This window comes from Nelusetta ayraudi, unplaced genomic scaffold (assembly GCF_046127955.1).
Source record: "Nelusetta ayraudi isolate G7.1 ecotype Tasmania unplaced genomic scaffold, CSIRO-AGI_Nayr_v1 ptg000087l, whole genome shotgun sequence".
Classification (NCBI taxonomy): Eukaryota; Metazoa; Chordata; class Actinopteri; order Tetraodontiformes; family Monacanthidae; genus Nelusetta; species Nelusetta ayraudi.
Genome location: NW_027466137.1, coordinates 152,501 through 168,861, shown reverse-complemented (window position 1 = coordinate 168,861; position 16,361 = coordinate 152,501). Strand labels below are relative to the sequence as shown.

The following is a 16,361-nucleotide window of genomic DNA, read 5'->3' as shown; positions in this document are numbered from 1 at the left end:
TATGGCTGCAGTTACAAAGTTGCAAAGAGCAAGACTTGTCCCGGGTCCGGGGTTTCAGAGCCCCCCCCCCCCAGTCCCGGCGTTGGCCAAAGCCGCAGCTCGTCTTGTTCACGTCTGAGACGACGGAGGCCAAACCAGAGGGGAGAAACCTCGGCCGGCTGCTGTCTGCGGCTGTCGTCCTGTCGGTAGGGAGAAAAAAACAAAAATCAAGATGCTCTCCCTCAGATACGTCCATCACCGGGCCTTTCTGGCTGCGTCTGCCGGGATCCGCCTGCATCCTTTTGGTCTTCGGGCTCGCAGCGTCTTGAAGAGACATCAAGAGAAAAGCTCCATTGATTTTTTTTTTTTTTTTTCTGTGTGTGTGTGTGTGTGTGTGTTTTTTTTTTTTCCCCTCCCCCCACTTTGCTAAATTTTCTGAGCGCAGCACCAGCAGGGGGTCCTCCCTGTTCGGAGCCGTTTCAATGGTGCCACTCAAACAGTAGCGGTAGGGTCAAAACAGGCTGCTTCAAGTGGAAGTGGGGGAGAAACAAGCCCAAAAACAAAAAAAAAAAACAAAAAAAAAAAAACAAACAAAAAAAAGTTTACAGCAACTTTGGTTCCCACTCTTCCACCACTCGGCTGTTTGTCAGGAGTTTTGGGGCCGCTTTTTTTTTTTTTTTTTTTTTTTGTCTCACCGAAAGGCTGATGCCAGCCAGCTTCACTACCGACGGCGACTTAGAAGTGGAAATTAAAGGACGTCTCGGCGTGTTCAGTTCCTGACGGCTTCGTTTCAGGCTTTTGTGATCCATGCTGGAGGTCGACCGGCGCTTTGTGGCGACGCCTACCAGACGTTTCGCTTTCCAAGACGCCTCTTTGTTACAGAAACGTTTAACGGAAATAAATCACGACTCAGACTTTGCTTAAGAAAAAGAAAAAAAAAAAGAACTGTACAAATTGGTGAGTGCAGAACAAACTTTTCTTTCAACTCGTGAGTTGTTTTTTTTTTTTTTGACGTTATTTCAATTTTTGCCCAATGTGAAAATGTACATTTTTGAGTTCACTTTAAGCTAACCGTACGTGAAAATATTGGACTAGCATGTGTGTGAATTATTCGCTTGGACGCTGGCGTGGCCTTCACTTTCAATGACAGCAGGATTTCCCACAGTTTGTCGAGTTCTTTCACACTCAGTCAAGTTCCCTGAGTGGGTTCTTATGGCTTCAGTCACGTTTTGGGGGTCAAAAGTCCCTTCAGCAAGGCTGCCCTCAACCCCAGTGCAGGTTTTCCTGAGCACCGTCAGGCTGACAGGCTGTGCTCCCACCGAGGCTCATGAGGCTCCGCCCCCAGGTGCGTTCACGCAAGCCTACGTCCAGGACTCCACAGTGCGGACTACGTTCCTGCGAGCCACTTAGATAGCCCGGCTTTACCAGTCTGATCTGACTCAGGCCTCCTCCTTGATATTAGCCTTGACTGAGAAACCGACATAGAATAAAAAAAAAAAAAATCTCCCTTTCGTGAGCCAGAAAGCCAGTCGTACGTTGATGTGATTAAGGCTCCGCACATTGTTGAGAGCTTTTTGAATTTGACAGTTGAGTTCTTGCCAACTTTCCAGGCGCGTGCAAAGTGGAGTTTTCTCAGACAAATTGCAAATTCTCTGTGCCTTCTAACGTTGCAGCGGCGTGAACGCTCTAAAAAGGAGGAAGAGGTCGAGACAAAAACACTCTGCTGGCTTCGCTACCTCGCTTTGATTACCGGCCACACGTGTGTTTCACTCATTTGCCGGTGTGGAGGCGGCGTGCTGTTCCCCCCCCCCCCACCTCTCAGGCCGCCTGAGCCGTGGGTCGTTTTGCTAACGAGGAAGACGACGCCTCGGCTGCAGACGGATCGCACCGAGGCGCTACAAGAGGGTTAACAGCGGCGCTTTTCCAAAACGTCGGAGGGAGGAGTCTCGACCAGAAAAAGAACAGCGTTTTTTTTATTTATTTTTATTTTTTTAATTTACACACGAGGCTGATTTGGAACTTAAATTGTGAAAGTCAACGTGAGCTCGTGCAAAGGAACCGCGGCTAAAGAGGTCAGCGTGGGCGCCGCAGTGTTTGGTTGCAGACGCAACCGGGGGGGCGGGGGGGGGGTTGGGACGCCACCCATCAGCGAATGTTGCTCCTTTGCACCAATAGGAAGCCTGGAGTTCCCTGCATCCTCCTGCGCTACCGACCGGACCCACACCTGAAGAAGAAACCTGGCTTCAGACTGGAGCTTTTAGGGCTGACGCGGTCGACTGTCGGTGTGCGCCGGCGTCACACTTGTGCTGTTTGCGGCCAGTTGGCTGGTCACAAAATAAACGAGTCAATCTTTCCTTCTCTGTCAGGACGCCTCCATTGCACATCGCTTCCACGTGATGAGAGAGAAGCATCCTGAGAAGTTCAACAGTCGGTGAGTTGGTTGGTTGGTTGTTTTTGTTTGTTTATTTAATGTTATTTACTCACTCACATCATTTACTTCCTAATGTATTAACAGTTTTCTAAGCTTCCAGCCAATCACAGGCGGTTATCGAGACTTTTGCGTAATTATTTACCCCTTACCCCATCTTAACCCCAATGGCCATATCTAGTACTGCAACAAAAGTTTGGTTTTTGTTTTTTTTTAGTTTTTTTTTAGTTTCTTTTACCTCCTTTGAATTTACTGGGACTCCCAAAGTGCCCAACATTTGCTGGGCAACAAAGGAGAGTCCTGCTGCTGCTTAATGCCCACATCAAACGGTAACTGACTACGGCTCCTCCCTACGGTTCCTCGGTGGCTGTCAGCAGTGGAGTGTGAGGGACAGACGGACCGGTGGACTGATGCGGAGAGACGTTCACCTTTTGGAGGAGAAATGCAAATGCAGCATCTTTTTGCTTTCCGTCAATATCTAAGCTGTCCTGTGCGTCTCCGCCGGTGGCGGGGAGCCGTCGCGAGCCCCCATTGAATTCTGCTTGGCTGGCTTGGCGTGGCGGATCAGAGTGATGACGATAATCTCCGTCTCCACTCATTATCATATTCCACCCCTAACTTGGTGGCTTCTTGCTGGGATGTTGAAGTCGTCCCACCAACCACAGAGGCAAAAACTTTTCCTGCAAAGTAACCCACCGACAGTAGATGGCGACACGCAGGTGTCTTTGATTTAAAACATCTCGGTTGATGCAGCGGCGGAGCCTCCTGTGAAAAATGATTGAGGTATTTTAAGAAAATTATTCCGTCTGTTATTTGAATCCAATGAATAATTCAGCGGGGGGAATGGGTTTAGGATCTCTCTATTACACACTATCCTTGCCCATTCAATAATGCATGATTATAGTTTTTCAAGGTGGCTCAGATTTTTTTTTGTTGGATTTGTCCAAAGGGCTCCGACTCCGCCGTCGTCCTCCCGCTGCTGGCACCTCAGGAACTTCGGTCGCAGCGGCGGGATTTATTTTGCTCCTATCATGTCGGCAAAAAAGTACTGAATCCCCCCCCCCCCCACACACCCTCCCCCCTGCCCCCCTTGGGACAAATGGCAGAATAATGAGTGGACGGACTGATGGCAGCAACCAGTAGGAAAGTAAGAACAATGACAAGGCCCTTAAATCACGGCGCTAACAAGCTAACGCTCTGTTTCGTCTTCATGAAAAAATATGAACACAGTTTTTACACTTTGTTTGATGTTTTAAATTTTAAATTTTTTTATTTTTTTTGCTTGATTTTTATTTTCACGTCAATAAAAAACCAAAACTTTACAATTTCCTATAAAAGGGATTTTATTTTTGTCTTAAAAAAAACAAAACAAAAACCCAACAGATTATGCTTTTACACGTACGATCTGCTCCTATCACAATAAAAGGTGTTTCTGTAGTGGGATATAAACTATAGTCCAATTTACAATGTTGAAAGAAAAAAAAAAAAAAAAAAAAAAAAAAAAAAAAGCCCACAAGTGTGTCACACACAGCTCCAGCAATGAAAAGTTGAGGCGTGCAACTTTACATTCAACTTTCCTTCCCAATTAAAATCCCTCTTGAGTCAAAGCAAAGACAAAGCAGAAGCAGCAGTTGAGGTCTGGAAGCCTGGAAGGAGGGAAATATTTCACAATCTTTCATCACCTCCCGATCATTGCATTTCCATACGTTCCTGTCACCGTTGTGACCTTAAAGGACGTGAATTTTTAATGGGCTTTAATTACAGGCAGTGAGTGCACTGTCGTTGTTTGTTAATGACGAAATGAGCGGATTTTGTTGATGGGAAACTCGGGGAGTCGCCTCAATCCCTCCTCCCCGCCCCACCCTCCCCCTCCCCACCCCTCCTCCCCCCCCCCCTCTGTCCCTCTATCCATCTTCTGTATTTGCACCTAGGGGTGATTACCAGGCTGAAGGTGTGAAGATATGACACTCTGCAGATAGATTCATTTACTGCCACTGCCGGACCTGGAGGTGATAATGAGGTTGAGGATTAAAAGCAGACAATCAGTGGGGCCACAGCAAAGGGCGGCGCCTCCCCCTTCACCCCCCCCCACCCCCCACCCCCCCGGGCACCGCTACCCCCGCGTCTTTTCTGCTGATCCCCTCTAATTACGCACGGACCTGTGACTGTGGGAATGCGAGACACCGGTGATGGGAGGGAATGTTGCTCCTCCCCAGCAACTCTTAGCTTAGCCGTCACTTCAAAACGCGATGAACTCAGATTAAAGATGAACACGTCCAGGAAATCACTCGCTTGGCCCCCGAGACCGCAGCAGCCAATCAGGATGGAATGAGCGAACGCCTGTTCAGTCAAAGGTCAAAGACATGAAGCGGAGAAGCAGCCTGACCAGCTGTGTGTGTGTGTGTGTGTGATATTTCCCACAATGCTTCCCACCGTCTCAGCTGAGAGACATTCAGAAGCGATGACAATTATTGCGTTGTCTTGTGTCTTCCTTCATAATACCATGACAGGACATCGGGCCGGAACCGCAAAGCCGTTGCCCAGCTTTTCGCGGCGGAAAAATCCGTGTGAATAGCACGGAAAAGATTGCGTCCACAGAGCGGACGGAAAGGTGAGAGGCGGCAGAAAATAGAGGCGCAGGTAGTGGCAGGGCGGCGCCACACTGATTTGAATGGATTTAAATGAGTCATCACGGGCAAAGTGGCTCCTCCTTCTATGCAAATAGGCCTGATTCGAGCACAGCACCAGATCCAAAAAAGAGTTTGGATCACGTCCACACGAGATTTTGACAAGGCTGTTCATCGCTTGATCAAAAGTTTAAGACCACAGCCTTTAAAAGCCAAATATATATATATATATCAGTATATACAATGCGCGCTCCCGCGAGGAGTTTCAGGGCTGTATCGCCCTCAATATTGAGATTCTCCGGCACCGCCCTTGGCAGTCAGGGCTACCCAGAAGGCATTGCGTATTTTCGCCAAGACATCTTCGAAAAAGATGGTGATGAAAAAATGGAAGTATTTTCTTAGTTAATGAAGATATAAATATTACCAAACCATTTTATTGTCTGAATTTAAGACTTTTTTTTTTATGGATTATTGACATCGTTGTTGCGTAACATTTATTTTATTTTTTTTTTACTTTACGAGGTTTGTCAGCCGGACCGGCGGTCCCGGCTTCACGTTACTGTGTATACATCGTTGTGTAGCGACGGAGGACTTCTTCTCCTTCTTCGTCGTCGTCGTCTTCTTTACAGACTGGACGTAGCTTTGCCGTAAGGCCACCCCCCACAGTCTGAAGACGTAACTGCACTTAAGGGGTGTCCCAGTTGAGGGCCAAAGATTGAGGGTTTAAGGGCGAGGGTTGAGATTGAGGAGTTAAGGGAGGAACTGGAATTGGCCCTAAAAACCTAGCACCACTGCTAGCATGAAAGGCTAGCAATCACTCTCGGTTCTCGGACATGGCTGCTGTTATTGCAGGAATAGGAATGCTTATTATAGATCGAACCCAAAAGAAAGACATGCAGATTTTCCGCTTCATGCAAACCGGTTGATCCTCCTGAATGTCACACATCATCAGGCCGCAGAATGCATGAGTCTTGTCACCGGCACCATAGTTCAAATGATGTTTTATTTATTTTCACACCTTTTTGGAAGCGTTGGAAGAGAGAAAGGCAGATAGGTGGGGCCTGTTCAGGTGCGTGGTTGAGGCGTCGGCCGGCGGTCACTGTGTGTTTTCCTCCTGTGGCCGGGACGCCGCCTTGATGTCGCTCAACATCGCCTTGCTCCACTGTAGCCGCGTCTATTTTTTGCTCCCCGAGACTTCTGACGCCGTGGGCGGGCGTGCTCCTCCGGAGCTGGCCACACCCCTTTCGGCTCTGGCTGTGCTGCGCTACCATCCCGAGGTTAACCTTTCCTGGAGGCAGAGGGAAGCCCGGGCATGGCGCCTCTTTAGCATAATGAGCGGCGTTCATCAAAGGAGCCGCCGGATTTGCTGAAAAAAAAAGAAAAAAAAGAGAGAGGGAGGGAGAGAGAGAGAGAGAGAGAGAGAGAGAGAGACACACACACACACTCGGGCAGTGAGTTTATTTGCGTGTGCATGCTGCTATGTGTGTGTGCTTGTGGTTGAGCACCCTGCTGAGTTGGGAACGGGGCCACAGGTGATGGTGCTGTAATTTACACACACACACACACACACACACACACACACACACACACTTAAAGCAGTGGACGTCACATCGGAACCCTCGGACCTCGTTTGAGGATGGAGTCATTTATGTGACCAACGTGTCATCTATAATTAATGACCACTTGTGTGTAATTTGGAAGGATCTCACCTGTGGCCCTGTCTGCAGCTCAGTGGGAGAGCGAGCGAGCGAGCGAGCGCGTGTGCACACACACACACACACACACACACAGAGAGAGTTCTCGCCACCCGTTTTGCATCACAAAGACACTGAGGGATCAATAACAATTCTCCTGCCTCTCAGTTTGGGTCGGTTACAAACTGTCCTTTCATCCTCCGGCCTGGGACTGCAGGGCCTGAAAGCCTAAAAATCTCCCTCTTCCTTTTTTTGCGTCATTTTTTTATGCAGCCCGTCAGAGTTTGAGAGGTGGATATTGGTCTAAAGTTAAGGAAAAAAAAAAAAAAAAAAAAAAAAGTCTCACTACATACATGTAGATTACGTGGCCGGCCCGGCAGGTGAAGGTACTAAACAAAACAAAACAGAACAAAAAATCAATGCAAAAGGAAGTTTAGTATATAAAGGTTTAGATTGAAAAGTGTCTCACAGCTCATGTTTGTTTTGATGATTTCATAAAAAAATTAAAAAAATTAAAAAAAAAAGATTTTCTTTTATTATTAAAAATCATCTTGATCAAAATGCTTTGAAGGATTATTCATGGTAACACAGAACCTTGTGCCAACATACATTCCACAAACTCCCAAAAAAAAAAAAAAAATAAGCATGAAATGCTCGGACGGTTATTTTTGCAGTGTCTCAGGCCACGATGCCGACGTGGCCCCTCAGAGTTTGACACTTCCTGGTTCAGGTCTTGGCTTCCAGACGCCAGAGCGCCGCCGTCTGCCAGGCCGGAGCCAATTAAAAATCACAGCACATCGCAGAGCCGCTCGTTCCCTGGAAGCCTTTCAGGCAGCGTTTTAACTTGCTTCCACTTCCACACCGCATTGCCCTGCTGGTTGGCTCTTATTGTTTTGTTTTTTTCCACTCAGTCCTCTAAGTCAAACTCAGTTCTCACTTTGCTCTGGCTCCGACTGGTTTTGCAGGTTTATATTTGGAGGGCCTGGTTTACACCTTTAACGATGTCTGAGGTGTGTAGGACTTGGGCCCCCCCGATCCTGACTCTCTCTCTCTCTCTCAAAAAAAACAAAAAACAACAACAACAACAAAAAAGGTGCTTTTATTTTCAGCCTTTGACGTTTTCTTTGGTTGTTTTTGCTGCTTTTTCTCCCTGCAAACGTTCCGTCCACCTTTCTCCGTTTCTCTCAGAGTTTTTTGTCTCTTTTGTGAAGGAGGTTTCATGAAGGATTTTCATATTCTGCTTTTCTATTTGGATTTTTCTGCTTTGTTGTCCACTAATTGGTAGGAAACGAGCCTTGACTGCTGGGAGCTGTCATACGCAACATAATGTGTTGACATTGAGTGGAAAATGATGCGCTTGACGAACCGCAGTGCCTTTCATGGATCAGAAACACAAGTGTGCATTTATGTCAAGAGATCCCTCTAAATTTTTCACTCTGGGACTCGACTCAGTTTTTTGGTCAAGGTTGCCCCCCCCGCCCCTCTCCCCTCCCCCTGACGGTCACTTGTGGTACTGCAGCTTAAATCTCCAACCCCCTTCTCCCTCCAAAGAAATTAAAATGGGAAACACACACCAGTCATGACTGTTTCCACAAACTGTTTTTTTTTTCTCTTTTTTCTAAAAGTGGATGTGAATCAATGACTGAACTCTTTCCACAGAAAAACAAAACCCCCCCAAAACTCCTCCCCACACGCCCCCGTCTCCCCGCTGACATGCCTCTGGAGGTGTCGAGCCGTGGATAAACATGTTGCCAAACACCTCAAGCGTCATAAACAAAATGAAAATCGTTAATTAACGGTGTGGCTTTGTTATGCTACCAAACTCTGAGATCTTCCACAAATTAAATCACAAGTTTCATATTGGGCCGTTGCCATGATCATTTTTTTAATTTTTTTTTTTTTTTTTTTAACAGTTCTGCAACAGAAACAACACAGGTGACGGCGTGAAAAAAAGTTTGCCGAGCCTTTTGTCGAGAACGACGTAAAGACTGTAGTCGTCCAATTCATAGTTTAGTTTTAGAACATGTTTTATGTAAAACTGATACAGTACCGCCCAGAACCTGAGAGTCTCCTGCAAAGGTTGTTGTGTTTGCCCCATGTGTGAACTCTTGTGAGCCAACAACCCAACACAGACTTGTTAAAGGCTCGGGAGCCTTCTTGTGCAGGGAGTTCTGGATTCTTTGTGGACTCTTTGAAGCTACAAAACTGAAGCTTTCCACAGTATTCTCATTTCCTGAGTTTGTGGCTTTGTGCTTTTAAACGAGCTGAAAATCTTCATCAGCAAAGTGACAACAAGGAACTGCTTGAGACGTCAGTTTGTGTGGAACAGCTCAATAGAACGTGTTGCTCTCATCTTTGATGTTGAATTGACTTTCACTTGAAATTCTCATTTTTGAGGTAGTACCTGTACTACTACTACTACTACTACTTCTACTACTGCTACTACTACTAATAATGATAATACCAAAACTGCTTTTCCTGAGGATGTTTCTTTGACCCGCCCCCTCTCCATGTGACCACTGGCTTACCTAAAATAAATGATGACACCTAAATCCTCTTCTAATAAAAACTGTATTCCGCCAGCAGTAACAGTCGCCCCCTCCAGTCCACTTCAGACTGGCACGGTAACTGCAATGGGAATGTGAGGGGAAACAAAGTGAAGTGCATGATTGTGATGTTTGAACCTCGGCAGGTCGTTTTCTCGTGCGATTGGCTGATCAGCTGATCGGACATGTGGATCTGTAGACTCTTCTATTCACACAGGTGACACCCGACACTCTGCTTCCACAACCACAGCAGCAGGACTCAAAGAGACGCAGACCTCTCTCAACGTGCCAGTCAGCGGCGGCGGTCGGGGGCGCTGCGGGCGCCGCTGTCGTGTTAAACAGAGCAGCGGCGCGTTGATGCGAGTGATGCACCGTGAAGCTGATTATGTCAATGCGATATTTATCACCTCTGATCAAGAAAGAAAATTAGTGTGAAAAGAAGGTCGTGGATCATCCGGGATTAGATGAACTGTCAGTGGGGGTTGAAGGAGGAAAATCAATGTCGCGGCCGCTTGGACCCAGCGTCTCCGGGACTCTGTGGCCTCGGGACAGAGTCTCCATGCCGCACCACTTGTTTTCCACCTGTCCGTCTCCTCCGTCCACGAGGCTCCACCTTGTGTTCCGTCACTTGACCGCTCGCTTCGCCTTTCACGATTTGTTTGTGCAAATCAGCAACAGCTCGGTCGCTGTGGAAACCCGAGCCGCTGTTTGCTTCTCCCCGTGCCGACGGCGGCGCTAAAGTTGTGATTGCAACGACGCTTTGCATTGACACAGTGCAGCTTCCATCTCCCTGAGCTGCGGCCTGCTAATGTAAAACGGGCTTCAGCTACTTTGCTGCCGCCTCCCCTCCCCCAGAAACCCAAAACCTTCCCTCACACCCAACATCACCGGTTTCCTCTGAGTAGGTTTCCTAAAAGCTACTGGCTCAGATTTCCCCCCCCCGGCCCCCCTCCCCAAAAAAAGGTCCTACTCTTCCTTGGATAGACCAGCCATTGATCCCACAACAAGCGAAGACGCTTCCGGTCGCCATCGGCCAAATTATCTAAGGAACTTTAGGCTAAGTGGTGGGAATTGACAGGCCGGCCACTGTTTTTCTGTGTCAGTCACCTTAAAACTCTGGTCCAGGCCGGAGCAGGTTCTGCCAATACAATAGTAGAGTTCGGCTGGGGTAGGTACGAGGCTGTTGTGATTGATGGATGAAAATAAGACGTTGAAGCAAGGCAAACTGGGCAGCGTGAGTTCGTGTTGAAGTTTCTGCAGGCTGAGTCTCTGTCGACTGACAACACAGCACACAGAAAAGAACACAAAAGGCAATGCAAATGTGACGTCTCCCATATCTTCTTTGACCTCACACACACATTAGAATGAAATGTGGGAACGATTTGCAAAGCAGCCTTCGGGGCGCTGCACTGTTGGCAGAGTCCTGTTAGCAAACGCTGATACTTCTGCTCCGACTGTGTGGGTATGAAAGCCCTCCTCTGCCCAGGTCAGTCCAGGTGCTCTGAGGTTGAACATTTGTGCAAATGTTGGTGATGATTTGTGCATTTGTGTGTCAGTCATCCAGACTGTGTCCCTGGAGGAGTGTTGAGATCCCTGACTGGGAGTCTGGAGCTGGGATTTCATCGCCCTCCGGGCCTCCCGCTGGTTTTGTATATGCTTTTCAAAGTAGCCACCCTTGTTTGCTTACTTGCAAACTCGATGACTGGTGATGATGTTGGCGATGGGAGATGACGATGACGACGATGACGATGATGATGATGATGATGGATACGGATGGACTGTTTGTGTAGAGCCTCTCCACGCTGTCGTCCCGCTCCCTCCCTGTTTCTCCTCCTCCCATCCCGCCTCTATTGACCGTGTAGTTGCAGGTTATAAATGAGCAGCGAGTCGGGCTACCTCGCAAGTGGCCTAATGAAAGCTCATTCATAAAGCGGCTAAATGGTCCTGACAAAAGTCCTAATGAGGAAATCAATAATTCAGTGATTGTTACTCTTCTTACACTAATACGTCCCTCTCGCCGCGCCGGCGACTCCAGCTAGGAGAAGGCCATTTTTTACCCTGCGCACTTCTGCGTGTCAGCACTGTTGTAGTGTTTTTTTTTTTTGTTTTTTTTCCTTCTCTGCCCTTGAAGCTTTGTGATGAATTGCGGGTTGTTGTCCGTCGTGCTCCTTCAAAAAGATGAAAAGGCTTTGGTGGAGTGTTGGATGCTATGCAAGATGATTTACAGTCCACGCTGACTCACCACTCACCACTCGCCTGCTTTGCTTCGAGTTAAATTCCATTCACCTCTTTCAATGCGGCACCCGACCAACCGAATGCACAGCTTTTACACTTCTCGTGTCTCTGTTGTCCCATGTAGCTTTACGTGCGAGCTGGTTGGTGTTGTTGGATCCACGTCAAGTTGAACTTTCGGCAAAAGAAAATGTTCAGAAAGCCGCGGAGGAATATTGAATATTGAGAATTGAAACTTCAAACCGTTCGAGCAAAACTTTGGACGATCAACCAGGCAGCAACATGTTCTCCCCAACATTCCTTAAGTAGTCTCAATGATCGGAATAATTCCCAGTTCAAACCTGAGAATCTTTCTCTTACCATTGCGTCAAGGTGATCTATATTGATTCACAACCACCAGCGCTGTTTGGACCAATGTGCAACCAATCTGGGGAATAAATCAGAGATTTCCTCGTTGAGTCAATCTGCCCAACCCACATTTAATCTCATGCCTGCAATTGGACGCTGGCTTTTGTTCAGCCAAGCACATCATTGAACGTGTTCAACCTCAGACTAAACATGTTTTGGGATTAACAGGCCGATTGGTTGAAAAGTGCTGATTCTTGGTCCCCCGTTGCAATAAGTGGAGTTGGCCGTAGCTCGCTGGTGTAAAAGCAGCTTTTTCTTTTCAGTCAATTAGTATTTACCGCAAAGTCAAGGTGCCCTTTGCAATCAGAAGCATTGGGGGGAAAAAAGTGAATATATATATATAGACGGGTAAATCTAGGTGCTGCTGTTTCCTTCCCAAAATAAAAGCATGATAGGACATGTTTGGCCACCAGCGCTTCGCCTCCCAGGTTTTCATATCTGGTGGTCCTGAGAGAGTGAAGAGTGAAAGTCTGTGGACAGATGGTGACTCATCCCTGTGAGGTCATTGATCATCAGCTCTAACAATGGGAGTGCCAGCAGCAGCAGCAGCAGCAGCAGCAGCAGTCCTGCTAATTGCAGGGCAGGTAGATTACCCTCTCGCACCCCTGACTGGTTCCTAATGCTGTGGCCCTGGATACCCAGTGACCCTCTCACAGGTGGCCCCCCCAATGCCTCCTAAACCGGCTTTAGGTTCGTCAAGACGCCTCCACTGATAATTAATGAGCCACATTATGCGTTCAGCGGAGATTAATGACCGTCGTCAGCGGTAAACATCGTCAGTGTGTTTCCTGTAGCGTCGGGAAGATTCCTTTTTTTTTCTTCCCAAGCGTGGACCAAAACAGAAGCACATCTTTGCGATGGAGTGAAAGAGACGTGCTGTGAAAGGCCTCTGAATGTTCTCCGGTCATCGTGCTCTTCCACACCTGGTTTCTTTGGTGTGCCAAGATGCTCTGATGATACAAGGTCAACATTTTGACCCCAAGCTTCCTATTTTTGTTTGGTCTCTTTCTCTTTCAGAACCAAGAACAAGCTCTGGTACTTTGAGTTCGGCACTTCGGAGACCTTCTCGGCCACGTGCAAGAAGCTCCATGACTTTCTGGAGGTTGAGGTAAATCATTCCATTTCTTTTTTCTTTTTTTTTTCATGTCAGAGCCCGACATAAGAAGAAGGAACGACAACTCAAGATGATACCCATTCCATGTAAATTCCTGCTCGTTAAAACTGACCTGTGCCACGACTCGGAGGCGAGTCCTTGGGAAGCGAGGGCAACGACTCTTTAGGGCATTCTGGCCACCGCATTGTCACGCGGACAGAACAAATCTGTTCGAGTTTCACATTTAAGCTGACAACGTGTTGATATGCGAAGGCTATCTGAACACCCTCCCGCCCCGCTTCTCACCGAACCACGCTCGATTGCGAAGGTAATTATCTTTGCACGACCCCGCTGTGTGCGATATCGAGTGATAATGAAGACGGTGAGTCTCTCTCGGAGTCGCTGTCCACTCCGAGGTCTCTCTTCATTAGTGTGGGTCACATGATGGGGAGTTAAAGAAGAGGAAGGTCAGACTGAAATTCAAACAGTGTTTGTTTGTGTCCTGACAGTGGACGCGCCGTGCATTTTTGCACTGGGTCGTTTTTCAGAAATTCTGCCCAACCCGATTGGCTGTTGCGTAACATGTTTAACGCGGCAAATGAGGAAACATTGTACCACCCTGCAAACATTCAGCTAATTAAGTCTCGTGAATGTAAACACACAAGTATTTCTGGGTCTGCCTGTACTGCTCATGTTGCCCTGAGTTTTGTTCAGCCTTTTCAAATCTAATTTGCACAACCAGAACATCCTGGCCAAGGCGCATCTGTAGAACATCCGATTGAAATACCATTTTAAGCCACCTCCTGATTCTCTACTATCGATCTTGGGCGCACTTTGATGTGTTGTAAAGCTGATTTGACCTGTTGCCTTGAACCGTCTCTGAAGGTAGAGATGCTTATGATTTAAAGATAAGAGTTTAGATCTATCCAGGATATGGCTCAGAGCTTGAAAACAGCGTATGAATGTCTGACTTTGAGCCACTTAACAACAGTGGCCCGTCTTCAATATCCAAGTCGAGAACCTACAGTCAACCTCCGTTTCTCCTCCTCCTCCCCCTCCTCCAACAGTGTGATGGCGTGACTCTGGACCTCAGCAGCATCTCCTTGGAAGGCATCGCCATTCTCAACATTCCCAGTATGCATGGCGGCTCCAACCTTTGGGGCGAGAGCAAAAAGAGGAGGGGCAACCGCAAGGGCTGTAAAAAGGGCCAAGACAAGAGGACCCCAGTGCTGGATCCCAAAGAGCTCATGTTTGCGGTCCAGGGTAACATCACGTCAACACTAAACATCTTTTGTTCACCGCCAGTTTACCCAGAAATCTTTAACTCTCTACAACCACATCGACTTTGCCAATACCTGACCTTGCATCTTCTGCCACCACACTAATCATTAGCGGTCTCCATCTACTCTAGTTGTGTACTGAAATAGGTCTCAAGATGCTTTGCAGTCTAAAGCCAAGGGGCCTTTGAGATTCCCTCAGTCCTACCATTTGTAGAACCTCTGAACTGGAAACATTAAAGTACGCTGCTGCACTACAGTTTGATAATAACTTTGGGAGATGCTTCCTTCACGAGAATCTCGGTGAACCTTTCGGAGTACCACCTCTTCTTGCTGTGTTTGAAAATTGTTTTTTTTGTCCCCCCCCCCCGGCTCAACAGCTGGTTAGAAAGTTGCTGATTCATCGGCCGCGTTGTCAAACCTCCAGATATTGTTGCTCTTGATCTATCAGGGCAATTCTTCCTCTTAAATAGCTTTTGACAGTGTTAGAGCTCCAAAGACAAACAGTGTGTGTCCTTGCTCCCCCCCCCGCACAGATCAAAGACTAAACTTGGGGAACTAAACTTTCCCTCAGAGCGCATGAATATTTCACCGATGACAAGGCGAATCACAGCCAACGGGTTTTGTTTGCAAAGCAGGGGTGCAATCATGTCACTGTTTGGAACTGTCACTGGCGTATTAATGGTCGGAGGAGGCTCCAGCGGACAGGCTCAGTTAATAGGAGCAGACTGGAGGGTTATCGGGCAAAACCCCCTAGAAAGCCTCCCGAATCCGTTTGCATCAAGAGGAAGCCCGTCAATGGGAACGTATGAATGGAGAACGCAGAATGAGTCAGCGGCTGTGCAGTGAGTCTTGAAAACGACCTGCAGGGAGTGAAGGTAGGAGGGCAAAAGTTCCCCTTGATGATTTGTTGGTTTTCTGGATACAGATTATATGTCGTGAGTAAGTAACTGAAATGATAACAAAGTCCGATCCCATCCGTCCAAGTTCCTGCGGATCCGTCTTGAAAAGCTCAAACCACGGGCGCTTTCAGCCGGTCAGATGACAACCAGTCAGTCAGTGAGAGGGGTCGGGGCCACGCTCAGGGTTTAGCAGTGGCAGAAACTCATGGACGCTGCAGCGTTCAAGACAACGCTTGGCGACCCGATCGTTCTCAAGTTGTGAACAATGGCGTCTGTTACATCCTGGTTTTCTCAGTGGAGGTTTGGTTAAACCAGGTTGTTAAAACCAGGTTCAGCCATGTGCTGACACACCTTAGGGCCTCTTTCAGACTAAACCATTGCGATCAATAATCATAATCTCTTGGCATCGAGCCATCGCTTAAGATAAGTCACCAGAAAAAAAATACAAAGATGGTGGGAAAAAAAGGAGAAGAGCTCCCCCGGTGGTGTTGACAACTGGCAGTTCTGTTCATTTAAAAGAGAAGGAAAGAAAGAAAGAAATGTCGCCGCTTTCACTCTACTTCTCTTTTCCTCCGCTCCCAGACGGAGGTACAGCTGATATGTTTAAAGCCCGACTCCGCTTCCATGAACACTCCATTAATCCCTGAATGAAAATCAATCACCCCGGTGCATGTAGACCAACCAAAGGGCCACTTAGTGTGAGTGGGTATTTGTGTGCAGGGGTGTGTTTGTGCATGTTTATCGATGTGTGTGTGTGTGTGTGTGTGTGCGTCTGTGTGTGAGTACGCACTTGTGCCCTTGTGGAAGTGGAAGGTGCCCTGAAGGTGAGGGGTCCACGCTCGTCTGCAGGAGAGGCGACGGCCTGTTCGGAGGGTGTAGGAAATCGCAGGGCAGTGACGTACGGATCAAACCGAGCTTTATTTGTATGTGTGTGTGGCATAGGTGGGTGTGTGAAGGGTGGCTGAGGGGATGGGTGGGTGAAAGAAAAAAAAAAAAAGAAAAAACTCCTGACCTTTCGGGAGCTGTTAAATCGTCCCACTGGTGACGCCAGGAGACAAGCCCCTCAGGTGGAAGGGAACGGCTGCGGGCTGAATTATTTAGAGTGGGACTGAGGATTTTGCAGGGGCAGGAGGGGTGAGGGGAGGGGTGAGGGGAGTGGTAAGGGGAGGGGTAAG

At 47.8% G+C, this 16,361-nt stretch overlaps 1 protein-coding gene across 1 annotated transcript in view; it reads left to right on the top strand.

Moving 5' to 3' along the window:
• dgkb (diacylglycerol kinase, beta) overlaps nucleotides 1-16,361 on the top strand; it is a 53,547-nt gene that overhangs the window by 29,435 nt on the left and 7,751 nt on the right. The window contains exons 20-22 of the mRNA XM_076045806.1: nucleotides 2,346-2,410; nucleotides 12,932-13,022; nucleotides 14,075-14,270. Coding sequence (XP_075901921.1) covers nucleotides 2,346-2,410; nucleotides 12,932-13,022; nucleotides 14,075-14,270 — 352 coding nt within the window. The remainder of the gene's footprint in view (nucleotides 1-2,345; nucleotides 2,411-12,931; nucleotides 13,023-14,074; nucleotides 14,271-16,361) is intronic.